The 20,901-nt window shown below is 46.1% G+C and overlaps 1 protein-coding gene across 2 annotated transcripts in view; it reads left to right on the forward strand.

Annotated features, from left to right (window-relative positions):
- The window catches only part of STX8 (syntaxin 8), a 292,938-nt gene that overhangs the window by 238,671 nt on the left and 33,366 nt on the right, over window positions 1-20,901 (forward strand). Inside the window, exon 8 of one of the 2 annotated variants that reach the window (XM_068263796.1) lies at window positions 12,844-13,293. The exons of the other annotated variant lie outside the window; for it this stretch is intronic. Within the exon in view, the coding sequence (XP_068119897.1) occupies window positions 12,844-12,854 (11 nt within the window). The 3' untranslated portion in view covers window positions 12,855-13,293. Of the gene's footprint in view, window positions 1-12,843; window positions 13,294-20,901 lie in introns of those variants that run through there. 2 annotated transcript variants of the gene reach the window in all.

Consider the following 20,901-nt stretch of genomic DNA (forward strand, 5'->3'; position numbering starts at 1 on the left):
TCTCCTATGTTGCCGTCACTCACAGTAAGTAGTAGAAATATGACAGAAGCGACAGGTTTTGGACTAGTTCATCGCTTCATAGGGGATTCTCAGGGATATATTTATTTTCAAAAGCACTTAGTGAATGGCAGTTGCTCTGTCCAAGTGCCAAAAAACTGTGTAGTGAGCAGGGAAGCTGGTCAGCATCATTGTTTAAATCCTTTTTACAGAATATCTTTATAAAGAATAAAAGCCTTGAAGAGATGGACTAGTCCAAAATCTGTCACATTTCTACTAGCTACTGTAAGTGACAGCAATGTAGGAGAAAAGTACCCAGAATACTGTCATCTGCTTGCCCATCTTACCTAATGAGTGGCTGCTTCAGAGTAACTGGGAGTGAGCAGGCAGCTGTTGGTCGATGAGGAGGACACCAGTGTCTATGGATTGGAACAGCAGGTATTTTCCCATTTTCCTCCTGCAAAAACTGAAATCGATTTTGCTAAACGTTTGTGCAAAGTCAGTTTGTCATGTCATGGGTTCCCGTGGTGTCAATGGCTCCCCTTCCTCCATTGGCTGACGCCCACTGCCTGTGGGGGGTGGGCTACAAGTGGTGGACAGGCCTGCTGCAGTACAAAGCTGCTTCTCTGGCATCCGTTACTAATTCCAGCATCCTTTCCACAGGGTCCGGAGGGTTGTAAATCTCCATCCCCAGCATATATCCATTGCAGGCTGGACTCTCACTCCAAAACACTCTGTATATTCCATGCAGGATAGCAGAGCTCACAAAACATACAACATACCGTTATTTAAAGGGGCACTATGGCGAAAAAATTGTAAAATTTAAAACGTGCAAAAATAAACAAATAAGAAGTACGTTTTTTCCAGAGTAAAATGAGCCATACATTTCTTTTCTCCTATGTTGCTGTCACTTACAGAAAGTAGTAGAAATCTGACAGAAGTGACAGGTTTTGGACTAGTTCATCTGTTCAATTTGAAAAAAAGATACACCTCAATAAATCCGCACCAGACTGTAATACTATTTTTTGATTTCATGGATGGTGCTTATCTGTTCAATTGTATGATCAATTTCCTCATAGACCTTTCTTGGTCTTTTCTTCTAGGGTAACAGCACATCCCACACTTTTCTGCAGGATTTATTACAAGTGTTTTTGGATAAATTCCTATATATTTGTTGAACTCTTATTTTTGATTTCATGGATGGTACTTATCTGTTCCATTAGAGATGGACTAGTCCAAAACCTGTCGCTTCTGTCAGATTTCTACTACCTACTGTAAGTGACAGCGACATAGGAGAAAAGTCATTTATGGATCATTTTACTCTGGGAAAAACATACTTCTTATTTGTCTATGATTGCACATATTTTACATTTTTTTGCCATAGCGCCCCTTTAACCACCCTGGCGTTCTATTAGAACGGCCAGGGCGGCGGCGCAGCACATTTTTTTTTTTTAAACCATGTAGCTAGCCTAGCGCTAGCTACATGATAGCCACTGTGCAGCGGCATCCCCCCACCCCTTCCGATCGCCTCCGGCGTTTAGAGCAAACAGGAAATCCCGTTCAGAACGGGATTTCCTGTTTGCCTTCTCCCGTCGCCATGACGACGATCGGGATGACGTCATCCACGTTATGGCATCGGAGGGAGTCCCGATCCGCCCCTTAGCGCTGCCTGGCACTGATAGGCCAGGATGCGCACGGGGTCTCGGGGGGGGGCCTGTTATGCGGCTAGTAGCGGCGCATCGGCGGTGAGCGGCGGCGGCGATCGGTATAAACCCGCAGCTAGCAAAGTGCTACCTGCGTGTTTTTAAAAAAAAAAATTATGAAAATCGGCCCACCAGGGCCAGAGCAATCCAGCGTGTGGCGGTCATAAGCTCTTAAAGAAGAATGCTAACCAAGGTTTGAACTTTATCCCAATCAGCAGCTGATACCCCCTTTCCCACGAGAAATCTTTACCTTTTCTCGAATAGATCACCAGGGATGTCTGTTTGGCTGATATTGAGGTGAAACTCCCACAGTGTGATGTCAGGGCCGTGGCCATGACAATTTCCTGTCTGTGAGCCTCTTTGCCTTGTGGGAAATAATGACTTTTTCCAACTGCCAAGCAAGCAGTATCTCCCTCTGTGCATAGAACTCTCGGTAACGAACATACCGCACAAATCACCTGGCAGGACTAAAGATGTCACCACCAGTGATACATTTCAGAATGTACCTTTTACTTTATCACAGTAGGTGTTTTTATAGATAAGGACAGTTTATATTGTCCTTTTTTAGGTTTTTTTTTTTTTTTGTCATGCCTGCCAGCAGTAAAGATGATAACTTGCAAGCTCATGTTAGATCAAACAACATGAATAATGTAAACTGTGAGTATCAAACATTTATTGATCTATCTTCTATTTTTTCTTATAAATCACATTTTATTGATATTTTGTTGAATACAATTATATAAGGTATCCGTTCAAGTTATTACAATACATATAACCCACAATAGAGAAATCATCCAGTAATTCTCCATATTATCCTGGTCTCCATATCAAATCATGCTTGTATCCCTCTACTGCATTTCTGTAATCTTAAATAAATATCTCCTATAACTCCAGCTCTAAGTCAAGAGAGACACACAGAGCTGCAGGTAGGGAAAAAGAAAAGAAGAAGAAAAAGAAAAACACCTCCTCTTACTTGTACCTGTACAAGCACAAGTATACACTAATACATATACAAATCCAAACACAATCGAACAACCAGGATAGTTGAGCAAAGTACTATGTATCTCATCTCAAATTCCCCGTTATATAGGTACATGTATGCCCCCAGATGTCCATTACAAGTCCTCCAGCCTACCCACCAAGTCTTTCTCTATACTCAAGCCAGGATGACTACCATCCGGAAAACGCGTCTCCCCTGTTTTGTGCTGATAATACCAGTTCCTCCATTCTCCTAGTATTATTCATTGCATCTGCTAGCTCCACCTCCCCCAAATCTATATTTTCTTTCCAGTTTCGAGCAATTACATACCTAGCTGATCCCATAATAAGGCCAAGGTTTGATTTCTTTGCACCACTGATTTCACCAGGAAACATGGATAATAAAGCTATTTCCGGGGAATGGTCAATCCGGCATTGATTCATTTCCTCATACCACCTAAAAGCTGTATCCCACAGTCTTTGGGCACTCTCGCAATGCCACCACATGTGCAGGTAGTGACCACATCTCCAACATTCGTCTGTCAGTCCTTCCTGCCATCTACACATCTGTGCCGGGGTGCGAAACCAGCGCGTTAGTATTCTATAATTCCTCTCTTGAACTAAACTCGATATAGAGGACTTATGGGTCAGGATCAATGATTCTTTCCATTTGTATTTTGAAAATGACTTTCCCAGATCAGCTTCCCATATAGCAATGGTATTTCGGAAGGGGTTAGATACTGTCTCCCCAAGAAATTGGTATAATTTTGACAGAACATGTTCAGGTCTGGAATTGCCCCCACACATGTTCTCAAACTTTGAACAGTCCCTCCACCCCCCACGGGACAGCCCAAAAGAATTGACGTAGCCATGTAGCTGGTAATATTGGAGCCATCTCGATGACCAACGACTTACCCCCCTAATCTCTCCCAAGTCCACTATGGGATGTAGTTTTCCATCAGTCACAACCCTCCTCAGTTTAGACAGTCTCCCCTAGAGAGGCTTAAGAAGGTATCAATTCCAACGGCTGGGGGAAGGCTAAGTTGTCAAAAATTGGAGTCAATGGTCCTGGTAACAACAATACCAACTGATTGATTGTTAGACACTACGTTATCCCATACCGTAAGCACGTTCCTGACCCATATAGGCAAATCATTCATGGGTCTCCTGAGTTTCTTAGGGGTCCAGGGCAATGCCCTTATGTCTAGCTCTACGATCTGCGACTCTAGGGCCACCCATTGTTTAGTTTCTCTGCTGTGGTGCCAATCTACTATGTGGGACAAGGCACTCGCCTTGTGATATACAATATTTGGTAAACCTAGCCCCCCTTCTGTTTTTGGCTTACATAATAGAGAGTAACGTAGTCGGGGGACCTTCTTGTGGCCCCAAATGTACTTGGCGAGTATTGACCTTATTGATCCAAAGACCGTTTTAGTGATAAACAGCAGAAGTGCCTGCATTAAATTTAAAAATTTTGGTAAAATATCCATCTTAAGGACATTTATTCTTCCTATCCATGACGGTTTGTCGTACGTAGGGGATGCCAAATCCCTTGATATCGCGTGTAATAATGGTATATAATTTAATGTATATAATTTGGAAAGGTCTGAGGGAACCTGTATTCCCAAGTATTTTATATGCTGAAACTGCCATTTGAAGGTAAAGGCAGCTTGTAATTTTATTAACATCTGCCCAGAAAGATTAATATTCAAGATCTCTGTTTTAGTGGTGTTTATTTTAAAGTTACTTAGATCTCCGAACGTGTCAGTCTCGTCAAGCACATTTGGAAGAGAAATCAGCGGGGAGGTAATAAACAATAATACGTCATCTGCGTATCGGGATATTTTATAGTGTCCAGACCGGATCCTAAGCCCAGAGATGGAGGGATTCTGTCTAATCACATTTGCAAAACACTTAATTGTTAATATATAGGGACAGGGGACATCCCTGTCTGATGCCATTGTGGACCCCAAATCTTCTTCTATTTTTTAACTTCTCACTTTGCAACATCTTTCTACTATCTACTTTCTACTATCTTTCGGCAAAGTTCCTCTTTAAGGGGGACTCCACCTAAAGCAAATGTTTGTGTTAAAGAGTAACTGTCGGGTATAAAATCAAAAATTCTTTATTTTTATCTGGTAAACTAGTAATACGGATGCTAACCAGGCAATCCAAAAGTTAAAATCTCTATTACTTTTCTTGTTTATAAATGATCATTCCCCAGTTTACCTGACTCTTATTTGGTACGTTGCCACACAAAGGAAGTTGCAGGGCATGCTGGGTTGTCTTTTTTTGCTTATTTATTTCCTTTCAGACTTAACTAATGTACAGAAGCAAAAAAGGACAACCCAGCATGCCCTGCAACTTCCTTTTTGCGGCAACGTACCAAATAAGAGTCAGGTAAACTGGGGAATGATCATTTATAAACAAGAAAACTAATAACGGTTTTAACTTTTGGATTGCCTGATTAGCATCCTTATTACTTGTTTACCACATAAAAATAAAGAATTGATTTTTGATTTTATGCCCGACAGTTAAACTTTAATGCTCTGTCACACTGATGGATAAAAAGCATGATTGCTGCATTGTTCAGCCACCAGTCTGCTGAGAGTGCAATGGCCATACAGTTATTGTGTGATTCAGCCGAATGGCCACGTTTGTAACCTTACAAGCGTCAGTGGCTCAGTTACTGTGCAGCAGGAAATAACTGCATGCAAGCCGCCCACTCAAACTGTATGTTCATGCATGGGACTGGGCTGCCCCGCTGCTGCCTGTGATTGCCTGGCAGATCTATAGGAGCAGATGACAGTCGGTGCATTCTGTTGTTGGCGGAGTAGCATGGTTGCCAGGCTTTCATGAAGGAAGCTAGGATGGGGGAGGAGCCTGGAAGGATACCTGCATCACCTTTCTGTCTTGCGTCCTATGCTGAGTTGCAGAATTGCCACAGCTTTCTGTGGTATTTTTTGTTGCATTATCTTGCTGTTAGTGTACTTTAGGAGACCCAGCAGGAAACCTCATAGGGAAATTACGCTGACGTGATTGGGTTGACGGCACTCTCTCACTCTGCTAGGTTTTAGATAGGTTGTAGCAAACTACGCCCACACTATTCAGCCAATCACAACGCTTTATGCTGTAGAGGATGCTGTGATTGGAGAACTGTTCCCTATGCGGTTTCCCGCTGGTCCCCCTAAACTAGACTAGTGCTGTTATCTATAGTTTATTTAGTGGGTTATCGAGAACATTTACGTCAAAGTTCTCCTTTAAATATAATAAGTTAAATAAAAAACGCAATAAAGAGGGGCAGCTTAGTGCCGTTTCAGCCCACACGTCAGATACCCACTACTTGAGAGACAATCTGATTTTTACATAATGTAGGGGGCTGGTGGGGGGGCTATTTAAAGAGCGGGCATGACATCATTGTGTTTCCAGCGTCTGGATTTAGGCTGAAGCATAGAATGTGGGCACTTCTCCCTTGGCTGCGGCGCTCGGAGACTGAAACGTTGTCAGGTTTGGAAGGATTTCAGAGCGTGTTTCTAATACTGTGCAGATCCGCCGTGTCAGAGTTCAGCCGCAGGTGGATGGCTGGTCGCCCGCGGAGCAACGCTAGACAAAACCAACATGCAGAGAGAAGGGGGAGGAGGGCGTTTATTGCACTGTTGCCACGAGCAAAGGCTTCCAGCAAGAACTGGATTGCTATTCTAGATTCTTGCACGCTAGCTAGATAGTTCTTGCCTGAGGCAGCTAGTCTGGACCACCTCTGCTGCAATTCTAGTCAGTGTACAGCAGTCCTTGATACCGTCGGCTAGCTTTTATCCTGGCAGATAGTCTTAGCCAAAGGCATTGTTCCCCTACTCACCCTGCCCAGTCCTTGCTGCACCATTGAGCACCGCCCTTTTGGCCCTCCTCTCCTCACCATAGTAACAGAATGTGTTTTCTAGCCAGCACTGATCCCTGAACAGTCGTCCTAAGGATCAAATATAGATATCTACAGATGACAGTCCTCATATGTTTGTGTGAGGCTTGAAGGACAACTGTCACGAGAGGCATATGGGAGCTGCCATATGTATTTCCTGTTAAACAATACCAGTTGCCTGGTAGCCCTGCAGATCTATTTGTCTGCAGTAGTGTCTGAATCACATCAGAAACAAGCATGCAGTTAATCTAGTCAGATCTGACAATAATATCAGAAACCCCTGATCTGCTGCATGCTTTTTTTATGGCTAAAAGTATTATGCTGGGCATACACCATACAATTTTCTGTTAGATTCTTCTGTTAGATTTTCTGTTAGAATACATAATTAGATTATTTTCTGTAGAGACTGGGCATTATCTCTGGTGCTTTGTCTTCTGGTCATCTCCTAGAACAATGCCTAATTGCTAGGCAGATAGATGGTAAGATAGATACATTTCCAACATGTTGAACTAATGCTGGGCATACACAGTGAGTTTTTAATAATCAATCGAGCCGCTGATAATATCCGATGTGTCCGATGACCCGCCGGATCAATTCCGCGCTCGGGAAAAACCGAAGCGCAGATTAGAAAGCCACCCGCGGGTAAGAGCGGGAATCGACCCGGCCGCGTGCAGGGACGCGCCACAATCTATCGTGCGGCTCGATACACAGTACAAAACGTACCGTGTATCCCCAGCATTAGAGAATCTAACAGAAAAATCTAACAGAAAATTGTATGGTGTAATCCCAGGATTATGCTAGGAATACACGGTACGTTTTGTACCGTGTAATCGAGCTGCTGGATCGATTCCGGCGCGTCCCCGCGGGCGTTACTTATCTTTTCCTCGTTTTCTTCCATTGTCCTGCCCGTGGTATCGAGCGCGGAATCGATCCGGCGGGTGATCGGACACGTCGGATTTTATCAATCGAGCCATCAGCGGCTTGATTACACGTGTATTCCTAGCATTATGCTGGGAATACACGGTTAGATAGTTGCGCCGGATCGAGCCGCCGGCTCAAACCCGGCGCGTCCCCGCTTTCGCGTGGATCGATCCCCGCTCGTCCCTGCGGGCGCTCCTTATCTTCCGCTCGTTTTTTGCCCATTGTCCACCCGCGGGTATCGAGCAGGGAATTGAGCGCCTCGCTGATCGGACCTGTCGGAAATTATCAATCGAGCCATCAGCGGCTCGATTGATAAGAAAATATCTGACCGTGTATTCCCAGCAATGAGGTTCTTATACACGGCTCGTTTGTGCACCGGTATCGAGCCAGCGCGTCACCGCTCGTCCGCGCGGATCTATTCCTAATCAGCGCTTTGTTTTTTCTATTGTTCTGCCTGCCGGTATCGAGCGCGGAATCGATCCGACGGGCAATCGGACCTGTCGGAAATTATTAATCGAGCCATCAGCGGCTCGATTGATAAGAAGTATCGAGCCGTGTATGCCCAGCATTACATTCTCTGTAATGCTGGATACACACGTTGAGATTTCCCGTTCGATTTCCGGGATCGAACGGATCGAATCGATTATTTCCAACATGCTCAATTCGGATTTCGATCGTTTCTGCCGTCGATTTGGCATACTTAACATGCAAATCGACGGCAGAAACGATCGAAATCCGAATTGAGCATGTTGGAAATAATCGATTCGATCCGTTCGATCCCGGAAATCGAACGGGAAATCTCAACGTGTGTATCCAGCATAAGATTTACCTGCCAGATTGATAAATTCCAACATGTTGTAAATCTATCTATCTTACCATCTATCTGCCTAGCAATTAGGCATTGTTCTACTCAGCAGGAGATAACCAGAAGACAATGCACCAGAGATAATGACTATTCTCTACAGGAAATAATCAAATTATTCGTAATCTAATTATGCATTATGACAAGCGGGAATCGATCCGCGTGGACGAGCGGGGACGCGCCGGCATTGAGCCAGCGGCTCAATTCCGGCGCATAAACGTGCCGTGTATGCCCAGCATAACAGAAAAATCTAGTTCTGGGAATACACGGTCAGATAGTTTCTTATCAATCGAGCCGCTGATGGCTCGATTGATAATTTCCGACAGGTCTGATCAGCGAAGTGCTCGATTCCCCGCTCGATACCCGCGGGCGGACAATGGGCAGAAAATGAGCGGAAGATAACAACAACAACAACAAATAACATTTGTAAAGCGCTTTTCTCCCATGGGACTCAAAGCGCATAAGCATGGCTCCGACCATCGTGGTACAGAGGAAGAATTTTATAAGTCTGGAAATGCCAGGCTAAACAGGTGGCTTTTCAGTCTGGATTTGAATAGCTCCAGGGATGGTGCGGTCTTTACTGGGTGTGGCAGGGAGTTCCAAAGAGTAGGGGCAGCATGACAGAAGGCTCTATCTCCAGATTTTTTGAGGTGCACTCTGGGAGTGACCAAGTTTATAGAACTTGCTGATCTGAGGTTGTGAGAGGTGTGGTGCAGCTTCAGCAGGTCCTTCATGTATCTAGGGCCCAGATTGTGCAGGGATTTGAATGTCAGCAGTCCAATCTTGAAGAGTATTCTCCATTCTACTGGTAGCCAGTGCAGTGAGCGAAGGATCGGTGTAATGTGACAGTGGCGAGGCTGCTTTGTTAGCAATCTGGCAGCAGCATTCTGCACTAATTGCAGGCGACGCAGGTCCTTTTTGGGGAGGCCAGCATAAAGGGCATTGCAGTAGTCCAGCCGTGATGTGATGAAGGCGTGGACTAGGGTTGGACGATCCTCTGGGGGAATCAGATGTTTAATCTTTGCAATGTTCTTCAGATGAAAGTAGGAAGATTTAACTACAGATGAAATTTGATTTCTGAAACTCAATTCCCTATTGATTAGTAAGCCAAGGCTGCGCACAGGGTTGGAGCTGTGTCTGAACCACTGGAGGACTGATCCAATGATGCCACAGTACTCCTGCAGTCTGTTAAGCAGGACTTCGTGGTCAACTGTATCAAAAGCCGCTGAGAGATCCAACAGGATTAGGATGGAGCATTCCCCTCTGTCCCTTGCCATGAGCAGATCGTTGCAGACTTGGATGAGGGCTGTTTCACAGCTGTGGTGTTTCTTAAAGCCATACTGTAGATAAGATAAGGAGCGCCCGCTGGGACGAGCGGGGATCGATCCAGGCGCCGGCGGGGACGAGCGGGGATGCTCCAGAATCGAGCCAGCGGCTCGATCCGGTGCAACTATCTAACTGTGTATTCCCAGCATAACGGAGAAATCTAATGCTAGATACACACGGTGCGTTCTCACACTCGATGCCCCGCTCGATTCCCGTCCGCTCGATTATTTCCGAGCATCTCCAAGCACATTTCGATGATTGTTAGGTCTATTCTCATGTAAAGTATACCAAATTCACTTAACGATCCATCGAAACGGGAATCGGACATGTCGGAAATAATTGAGCGGTGAATCGAGTGCGGGAAAGCACCGTGTGTGTCCAGCATAACAGAAAATTGTATGGTGTATTCCCAGCATTGGAGGCAGAGGATCAGCAGGACAGCCAGGTGACTAGTATTGCTTATAAGGAAATAAATATGGCAGCCTCCATATCCCTCTCACTGCAGTTGTTGTTCCATCTAAACCCTTAGGCCTGAGACCCACAGAACTGTTTCCTCCATGCTTTCGAAATGACAGTGATTCCAAAAACTATGAAACTATGAAAGTCAGTGGAGGTGATTTCCCCCAACAGCGATTGTGATTTTCCAATCGCAGGTCCTGTAGCATTTTTGGAGCAATTGTGATCTAACTCAAAGTTTTAATCAATCACCGTATAAATTGATATCATTAGATTAAAAAGCACTTTAAAATTACCAGAAATCACTCTGGAAAATACTGCGAAAATCGCTAAAAAAAAGCACTTGGCAAGACTTAATCGCTATTTCTAGTTTGCCGCAGCCCTTAGAGTTCTGCCGACGTCTATACATGTTTCTGTGTAACCCAATCCATTTTCTTCGGGCGTTTTAAGTACAGCGGTTCTTGCATCTCCTTTTTCTGCATTCATACGCCGTGGATGTCAAAAGGCGTTTTTAGCACTACGTTTGGGGTTAGTGTCATCCTTCTACTTGGCTTTGAGATATGCAAATCATTCCAAGTTGATGCAGAATTGTGCACATCTTACTGCAAATCTATGGAGCTTGAAATGGTTTCAAATGATTTATCTGCTTCAATCCATTTTACAATAGAGTTTCCTAATAATTAGCGTCATTCTCAACCCCTACTGACTAATGTGGACATTTCATAAACATAATGCAACCATAGCTGGCACTGGCATGTAGCCTTCACAAAAAAAAAAAAATCTGACCAGGCGAAGTGTTAAAGGCTGCCATACACTGGTCGATTGCCACCAGATCGACCAGCAGATCTGATCTGATCAAAGAGGGATCTATTTTCTGCCTACACTGCAAACAGATTTTGAATTGATTTCACTATGAAATCGATTCACAATCTGTGGAGCAAACGACCAGCCCCCCCCCCCCCCCCCCCCGCATACATTACCTGATCCGGCCGGCGCGAGTCCCCCAGTCTTCGCTGCCTCTTCTCCGCTGTCTCTTCTCTGCGCTGGGCTCCAGCTTCACTTTACTTCCTGTCGGGGGAAGTTTAAACAGTAGAGGGCACTCTACTGTTTAATGAAACTTCCTCCATCAGGAAGTAAGTGAAGCCAGCTGGAGCACAGCGCGGAAAAGAGACAGCGGGGACACGCGCCGGTGGAACAGGTAATGTATTACCGCTAGCGTCGGTCGTCTGACATTCGAACGCCACTATCGACGCTCTCCCCGACCCGCCGGCGATTGAGCAAAATTTTTCACGCTGACAGATCGACGGGAATGATCGATTTCGGATGGAAATCGATCGTTCGGTCAGCGTTTGCACAACGATTTCACAGCAGATTCGATCACAGTGATCGAATCTGCTGTATATCGGCGGGAAATAGTATAAGTGTATGGGCCCCTTAAAAGACACTTGAAGTGAGAGGGATATGGAGGCTGACATATTTATGTAATTTTAAACAATACCAGTTGCCTGGCAGTCCTGCTGATCCCCTGCCTCTAAAGGCCCTTGCACGTGATTGGGAGGACAAAGCAATCGGCCATTGCTCTGCAGCATTGATCCGCCTGATGGAACGCTGGCCGAATGGCGGTTGCTGGGCCAGCACATTACCTGAAATGGCCATGAACGACTGCTGTCAATGATGAAAGTCTTTTTTGTGTACACGTAAGAGAGCCAAACAAGACCGAACTGCAAACATCGGCGCAGCAAGCAGCATTTTATCAATAGGGCACCAATGCCCGACCTCTTTGTCCCCCTCTCTCCAGGAGAGCAATTTCCAAAGCCAGCCTGATGATCATAGCTCAGTACTAAGTCACTACTCCAAATTCTTCTTTGAGATTAAAAATCGTGACATTTTTACACTCCAGGGGTCATCATCAATGCGATTTGAAATGGGATAAAACTCTGACATGACATTCAATCAAAATGTGTTTTCCTACTTTTTATTACTCATACAGTTATCATATTTGCTTTTGTACACAAGTAATATTGTCTATTTACAAATTACATATCCCAAAATATAGTTTATCTGCTCTGAAAACTGCCATTGTATTTTATTGCATAACTGCTGTATTTATATGTTAAAATCTGTCTAGTGATCACTTCTCAGCTGTTTCTGCTTCTCAGCTCAGTAAAGCTCAGTTTCGGCAGTTTGCTAATGTCTACTGACTGTATCTGACAAAAGAATGTAAACAAAAGATAAAGTTATAACTTCTTCAGGATGCGGGAAAAAGCTGCCCACTGAAGCTTTCCACTGAAAAATAAAGTGCTGTGCAAACGACCGCTCCACGCCAATTGGCGTACCCTAAGCAGCCCCAGGAATGCTCAACAGCAATTGTCGTGAAGTCCTGAGGTTTTGCAGGGATTGCGTGCACCGATGCGCATGCATCTCCACTTGAATGCGATCGCCACTAGGAGACTGTTAGAATGCGTAATCTCTGTTTATTTATACTATACAGCATTGCGATCTACGGCAGCACTGTAGATGCCTTTGACAGCCGATCGCAGTACTAAAGATGTTGCCATTTGCGATAAATAGAGTATAAATCAGGGTGAGGAAAAGCGTTACAATGGGCAAACACTGACTAAATAATTTTATAAAGTAATATTGAAAAAAAAAATGCAATTTTATTAATTACTTTATTTTGACTACAGGTCCTCTTTAAGTCCCTTGTGCAGAAAAAGACATCTCAGAGGTTCAGTTATTACCAAAGGCCCTGAACGGTTTTCACTTCATTTTATTATCAGAAAAGCAAAGTGTTCTGCTTCTGTACGCAGCCATCGGTGGATAACACACTCGCTGGAATTATGGAGTCCTGACAGAAAAGCAGGGCCAGAATTGTCCAGAGACCAGATGCTCGGGATTACCTCTGGAAACTGGGGGACCTTTGGCATGTGTAAAAAGAGGGCGAAACACAAAAGTAAAGTTTGTAAATGGAGTCTAGGAGGTGTTTATCCTCCATTGTACAGTTTGCCATCTTGTCAAAGTCTAGTTTTGGGTCTGTACGACGTTAACCTCCAATTCTCATGATCTTCACCTGTGGCTGGTGCTTCGAGGGCATAAAATAAATAAAGTCTTCCCCCCGTCTCTGCGGTCTCACTGAAGGGTCTCACACCAGCTTTATTTGCCTAATAAACCGAACCTTCAATGGTTTAGGAAATGCCTCCATTTTTCTCTGCGAGACGCCTAGTAACGGCCAAACAAGACAGCCTCCAGCCTGCGCCAAGAGGGACAACAAGACGAAGCCTGGGGGATATGGCCCATCATTCCACACCATGCTGCCCATGACAGCGGGGAGCCTTTATTTGTAGATCCCAGAGCTTCAGAGTCATTGCCCTATTGTTATCCCCCTCCAGCCAGAAAGGAAATTAATGTATTCCCCAAATGAGATGTTTGTTTCCCCCTCCTCTTGCCCGGTTCATCTCAGCCCCTCTCCTCCTTTTCATAGACTTTATTTGCAGAGCCGAGGGTCCGGGGGTGGCTGGGAGTTAGTTTGTGTGATGAATGGTGGGCACAAGGGGGGTGGGCGAGAGATAAATCACCCAGGAGACCGAGGGACAAGCGCCATCTATGCCGAGGACTTTATACCGATAGGCTCCATGTGTGCAAACCTTCAGAGGACTCCATGGAGACCCTTTCTGTGCTGGAAAAGGCCAGCAAGGTGGAAACTGTGGACAGAAAAACCTTACAGGTGTTTACCAGCCAGGTACAAGAGCTCGCAGTCTAGTTTCCGCATCTTGCATCCATCAGGTTGAACTGCAAACATGTTTTTCCAGGATTTTCGGAGGAAGTGAAGAAGTTTTGAAACCTGTGGAGATTGATGCCCCAGTTTGAGGGTTTCAGACACATTGTGACTGATGACACCACAGGTGAGGAAGTCTGGCCAATGAGGGTTGTTCCTAAGGAACTCTGAACCAATCAAACATGGTTTGGAAACATTTGCGTTTGACAGCACAGTTAATAGTTGCCATTAGTGGCTGGATTCTTTGACGCTTACAACGGAGTTGGTGTCCAGTCACCCCATGCGGTGTCAGAGCTATAAGGCAGCTTCTGTCTTAGGTGTACTGTGATATCTAAAGTGGGTTTGTAAACCCCACCATCTGAATGGTCCCGCCAGTATAGGTAGCCAGATCACCACCCCCTTCCCCAGTATAGTTAGCCACATTAATCCATTTAGTATAGGTAGCCAGATGACACCCCCCATGTAGGTAACCAGAGCAACCCCCCCCCTTTCACCCAGTATAGTTAGCCAGATAAATCCACCCACACCCAGTATAGGTAGCCAGATGAATTCCCCCCCCCCCCCCCAGTATATCCACAGTATAGGTAGCCAGATGAATCCACCCAGTATAGGTAGCCAGATGAATCCACCCAGTATAGGTAGCCAGATGAATCCACCCTCCCCCCCCTCCACAGTTTAGGTAGCCAGATGAATCCACCCCCCCCCTTACACTCCTCCCACAATATATCTATAGTATAGGTAGCCAGATGAATCTACTCAGTATAGGTAGCCAGATGAATCCCCCCCCCCCTCCACAGTATAGGTAGCCAGATGAATCCACCCAGTATAGGTAGCCAGATGACAACCCCCCTCCACAGTATAGGTAACCAGATGAACATCCCCGCCCCCCTTACCCATAGGTAACCAGGTAGCCAGATTGAACCCACAGTATAGGTAACCAAATTGCTTCGTAGCCCCCCCCCCCCCCCCGCTCTATATGCTGGCTTTACCAAGAATGGACCACCGTCACAAAAAGTTGTACAATTTAAACTACATACATATAAAAAGTTTCTCCCAGAGTAAAATTAATTAACTATAAATTACTTTTTTTTCCAATTTTGCTGTCACAGTAGTTTTTAAAGTTTTTAAAAAGCTGACAGATTTGACAGATTTTGGACTAATCCATTTCCTCATGGGGAAATTATTAGGATTACCTTTATTCTTTACAAAAGCATTAGCTGAAAACGGATCTTTACAAAGATACCAGTTGGCCTCCCTACTCGTTGCACAATATTTTGGCATTTGGACTGATCAACTACAGTTCAATTGGTGCCTTTTTAAATAAAAAAATAACCAAGAAATCCCCCATGAGGAGATGGTCTAGTCCAAAACCTGACAGATCTGTCATATTAGCACTGCCTACTGTAAGTGACAGCAGCATAAGAAATAATACATGTGTACTGCTTTTTATTCTAGAAGAAATGTACATTTATATGTTTTGTATTTTAAACTTTACAGTTTTTTGCAATTGTTGTCCTTGAAGTGGGGTTCTCTTCTTGATTAGTTGTAAATGTTTTTTGTTGCATTCCCATCTATTCAGTGTATTTTCAGGCTGTGTGTAGCAGAGACAGAGGGAGGGACCCGTCTCATTCCATCGAGATAAAACAGATTGGTTTGGGAGTGGAGGTAGGCACAGGTCTTTCATGAGGCCTCCTGGTAATGTTTTGCTGCGGTAATGAACCTATTAATGGCTTAAGATTTTGCTGAAGGGTCTGCTTGGTCTCATGAGGAAGAGACAACGTGAAGTGCAGATCCTCGATCGGGATGGTGGAAGCGGACAAGAAGTCTCATTGTTCTCTTTTTACCTTGGGCTCGAAACTGAGAGGGTCCTTCAAGCTCCACACTCAGGTTCAGGAACCGTTATTTGTATGGCTCAGGCTCCGGCCTTTCATGTCAAGGGCGCTCCTGAACGAGCAAATTACTGGGGTTCTTTTCAGTGAAAGACCCCCGTCTCTGTTATTCCTCCTAGGGACAAAATCTCAGGCTCGTTGTGGCCTTTCATTACTTTTGAAGCAGTTCCAGGATTTTGTATGAGATATAATGACTTAACTCTTCACCAGACAAAATGGAGTGAAGCCGTCAGGTACTGAAGTTACATGTCCACATTGATGAACAAATGTGACCAGATGCTGGAGATGTAGACAGCTATCTAACAAGCAGCTATGAGGAAGCATAAAGGTAGCCATACACTGGTCGATTTGCCATCAGATCCGATTAACAGATAGATCCCTCTCTGATCGAATCTGATCAGAGAGGGATCGTATGGCTGCCTTTACTGCAAACAGATTGAGAATCGATTTCAGCATGAAACCGATTACAATCAGTGGAGCTGCCACTGATGCCGCCCCCGTGTACATTACCTGCTCCGACCGGCGCTTGTCCCCTGGTCTCCGCTGTCTTCTTCTCCGTGCTCGGCTCCTCCAGCTTCACTGAACTTCCTGCCGGGGAAGTTTAAACAGTAGAGGGCGCTCTACTGTTTAAACTTCCTGCCGGGACAGGAAGTTCAGTGAAGCTGGAGGAGCCGAGCACGGAGAAGAAGACAGCGGGGACAGAGGAGACACGCGAGAGGGGATGCTTTGCCCGTGGGATATCAACCTTCCCTTGGTGAGTTGGAACTAAGGAATAGGTCCCATCGTTTTCCGCCCTTCTCTGCCAGCCCCAGCCTGAGGACCTTCGTCTCAGTGGTTGAGCAGGATATTGTGCGCCTCTCTGAGAGAGTATCAGACTCCCAGAACTTTTCATCTGAGAAATTTGGGGCACTGGAGGAACTGAGAAACCAGACCAAATAGGAGATTAAGCCCTCCGATAAGGGGGGCAATGTTGTTGTGATGGGGGTACTGGCCTACAGGCAAATGTGTATGGACATTCTCAATCAGCAGGAGTGCTATGTTCGCGTTCCCGCATCAAGAGTCACCAGATGTCAAAAACAATTTTTTGCATTCATTGTGGATGCTTTAAGACGCAGCATCATAAATGAGGGTGTTGCTCATTTTTTGAAGGTATTACATCCCATAACTCCGACCTTTTACACATTGCCGAAGATCCACAAAAGGAGGGATCGCCCACCTGGGCGACTGATTGTTTCCGGGTGTGGATCCCTGACGGAGAAGGCGAGCGTGTACATTGACAGGCATCTGAAGCCTCATGTGCAGGCTCTCCCCTCATATGTCAGGGATACCATGCACCTCCTTAGAATCTTGGAGGGTGTACAGGTCCCTCCTTCAACACTTCTGGTGGCTCTCGATGTGGAGGCACTGTATTCCAGCATTCCACACGAACTTGATATATTGGCTGTAGGTACCTTTCTTGGCAAACTCGATATTCGGCGGACAGCTCACAATATTTTCTTATTGGATTTATTGTGATTTTTACTTTTGAATAATATCTTTGTTTTTGATGGGTTACACTACCTCCAGGTGCAGAGAGCAGCGATGGGCACAACTTGTGCCCCGTCGTATGCTAAACTGTACCTGGGGGAGTGGGAACGCGCAATCTTTTCCGACGATGGCCTCTTGATGTACCTGTGGCACGTATTCATGTGGCACAGGTACATTGATGACATCTTCATCGTCTGGACGGGCATGGCGGCTGATCTTCACTTATTTGTTGACATTCTAAATCAAAATACAAAAAAAATTGCGGTTCATGTCCTTTGATTCTAATAGAATCTCTTTTTTAGACATCTGGATCATGATTGATCAGGGAAGATTATCGACCGGCTTATACAGGAAGGATACGGCCACTAATGCCCTTTTACGGGCTGACAGTTTCCATCGTGAACACACCATTAGGGGTATCCCTGTAGGCCAGTACCTCCGGGTGAGGCGCAATTGCTCTTCCCCGCATACTTTTGAAGAAGAAGCTGCCAAACTCAGGTCACGTTTTAGGGACTGTGGCTATCCTGACCACCTATTGCGCAAAGCATATCATAGGGCCAATGCTACCGATCGTAGTGACCTGGTTTCGGGGACCAGACCGCGGAGGGACGATGCTAATGAGGTGCGCCTGTGTTTGCACTATTCTGCGCAAAACAGGGAAATTGTACATATTCTACAACGTCATTGGTACATTCTGACCAATGATCCTAAAATTGAGACAGTGGTGACACTGGAGTCGAGGGTCACTTGCAGGCGGGCGCCGTCCCTCCACGATCTGGTAGTTAAGAGTCATTTTGGGGGATTGGAAACTACACGCCCCCATTGCATTGTCACTTACAGTTGTGGTGGGTGTACTGTTTCTCGCTTTTTGTCCATTAGTAGGGAGGTTACTCTTCCCAATGGACATCGCTGACGGTTGCAACATTATGTTAATTGCAGTACCCCTTTTGTGATCTATCTGCTTCTCTGCCAGTGTGGGGCATTTTATGTCGGAAAGACGGGACGTAAATGCCCCTCCCACTTAAGTATAGGTAGTCAGAGAGTGCCCCTCCCACTTCAGTTTAGGTAGCCAGAGTGTCCCTCCCACTTCAGTTTAGGTAGCCAGAGTGTCCCTCCCACTTCAGCATAGGTAGTCAGTTCCCCTCCCACTTCAGTATAGGTAGCCAGAGTGTCCCTCCCACTTCAGCATAGGTAGCCAGAGTTCCCCTCCCACTTCAGTATAGGTAGCCAGAGAGTGCCCTCCCACTTCAGTATAGGTAGCCAGAGAGTGCCCTCCCACTTCAGTATAGGTAGCCAGAGTGTCCCTCCCACTTCAGTATAGGTAGCCAGAGTGTCCCTCCCACTTCAGCATAGGTAGCCAGAGTGTCCCTCCCACTTCAGCATAGGTAGCCAGAGTGTCCCTCCCACTTCAGCATAGGTAGCCAGAGTTTGCCTTCCACTTCAGTATAGGTAGCCAGAGAGTGCCCCTCCACTTCAATATAGGTAGCCACAGAGTGCCCCTCCCACTTCAGTATAGGTAGCCAGAGAGTGTCCCTCCCACTTCAGTATAGGTAGCCAGAGAGTGCTCCTCCCACTTCAGTATAGGTAGCCAGAGAGTGCCCTCCCACTTCAGTATACCCCCTGTGCAAGGGGTGCCTGTGGAATCTGACTCCTCAATTGTAAGTGCGAGCTCTGCTGCAACCAGCGACACAGCTCCACCTATCAAAAGTCCAAAAAAGTACAATTTGAGGCAAAACAATAGAAAGAAAGGCCAAAACCTGATAAGGCCCCACAAGGTGGGGCAACCGATGGGACATGTGGAGGTGTCTCGGACTCTGCCCCGGGAGAGGGCGAGGGAGATGGGCCATCTTTTGGGCCCTCGACATCGCCTTTTTTGGGGTAAATGGGCTGGTCGGAGATGGGCGGATAAAGCGGGGATATACCAAGCACAAACTGTGCTGATTTACAGGTCATCAATCTCACGGGTGAAGCACTCTCTGGACATATTCATACATTATTGGCCGGGGCCTGGGGTTCTGCCCGACACACGACTTCGACACATTTGAGACAGTCACTGATGTACATATTTTTGGACGAAAGATCCTCATGAGATTACTTAACGATGGAGCGTCCAGTAGCAATATACAGCCGTTGTCACAGATCGCGTTGTCGGAGCGGGACAAACAGGCCATGGCCGATTTGATCGCTCTTCAGGGTGGTTTGGACCCAGAGGATATGGCTAACACAACTATACAACATGTGCCTGATACTTTGCCCGTGGGATATCAACCTTCCCTTGGTGAGTTGGAACTAAGGAATAGGTCCCATCGTTTTCCGCCCTTCTCGGCCAGCCCCAGCCTGAGGACCTTCATCTCAGTGGTTGAGCGGTATATATCGTGCGCCTCTCTGAGAGAGTATCAGACTCCCAGAACTTGTCATCGGAGGAATTTGGGGCACTGGAGGAACGGAGAAACCAGACCAAATGGGAGATTAAGCCCTCCGATAAGGGGGGCAATGTTGTTGTGATGGGGGTACTGGCCTACAGGAAAATGTGTATGGACATTCTCAATCAGCGGCAGTGCTTTATTCGCGTTCCCGCATCGAGAGTCACCAGATGTAAAAAAAATGTTTTTTGCATTCATTGTGGATGCTTTAAGACGCAGCATCATAAATGAGGATGTTGCTCATTTTTTGAAGGCATACATCCCATAACTCCGACCTTTTACACATTGCCGAAAAACCACAAAAGGAGGGATCGCCCACCTGGGCGACCAATTGTTTCTGTGCGTGGATCCCCGACGGAGAAGACGAGCGTCTACATTGACAGGCATCTGCATCCTCATGTGCAGGCTCTCCCCTCCTATGTCAGGAATACCATGCACCTCCTTAGAATCTTGGAGGGCGTACAAGTCCCTCCATCAACACTTCTGGTGGCGCTCGATGTGGAGGCGCTGTATTCCAGCATTCCACACGAACTTGGTATATTGGCTGTAGGTACCTTTCTTAGCAAACTCGATATTCGGCGGACAGCTCACAATATTTTCTTATTGGATTTATTGCGATTTTTGAATGCTACCCATCAGATCAGTCCCTAATCTGCCCCTTGCGGGCACCCAAACAACCGCCCACACCCTCAGGTCGCCCTCAGAATCCCCCCCCCCCCCTCCCCGATCACCTCCCCAGTGCATTATTTACAACTGTTCACTCACTGATCACCCACCACTCACCCATCAATCACCCCCTGTCGCTGCTACCCATCATACCCATCAGATCAGACCCTCACCTGCCCCTTGCGGGCACCCAATCACCCGCCCACACCCTCAGATCGCCCTCAGACCCCCACCCCCCCAATCACCTCCCCAGTGCATTGATTGCATCTATTCCCCCTCTTATCACACCCTGAGACACCCATCAATCTCCTCCTGTCACCCCCTAGCACACCTACCCATCAGATTAGGCCCTAATTTGCAGCGTGTGGGCTCCTGATCACTCGGCCAAACCCTCAGACCCCCTTCCCATCACCTCCCCAGTGCATTGATTGCATCTATTCCCCCTCTTATCACTCCCTGAGACAC

Source organism: Hyperolius riggenbachi, chromosome 12 (genome assembly GCF_040937935.1).
Source record: "Hyperolius riggenbachi isolate aHypRig1 chromosome 12, aHypRig1.pri, whole genome shotgun sequence".
NCBI lineage: Eukaryota > Metazoa > Chordata > Amphibia > Anura > Hyperoliidae > Hyperolius > Hyperolius riggenbachi.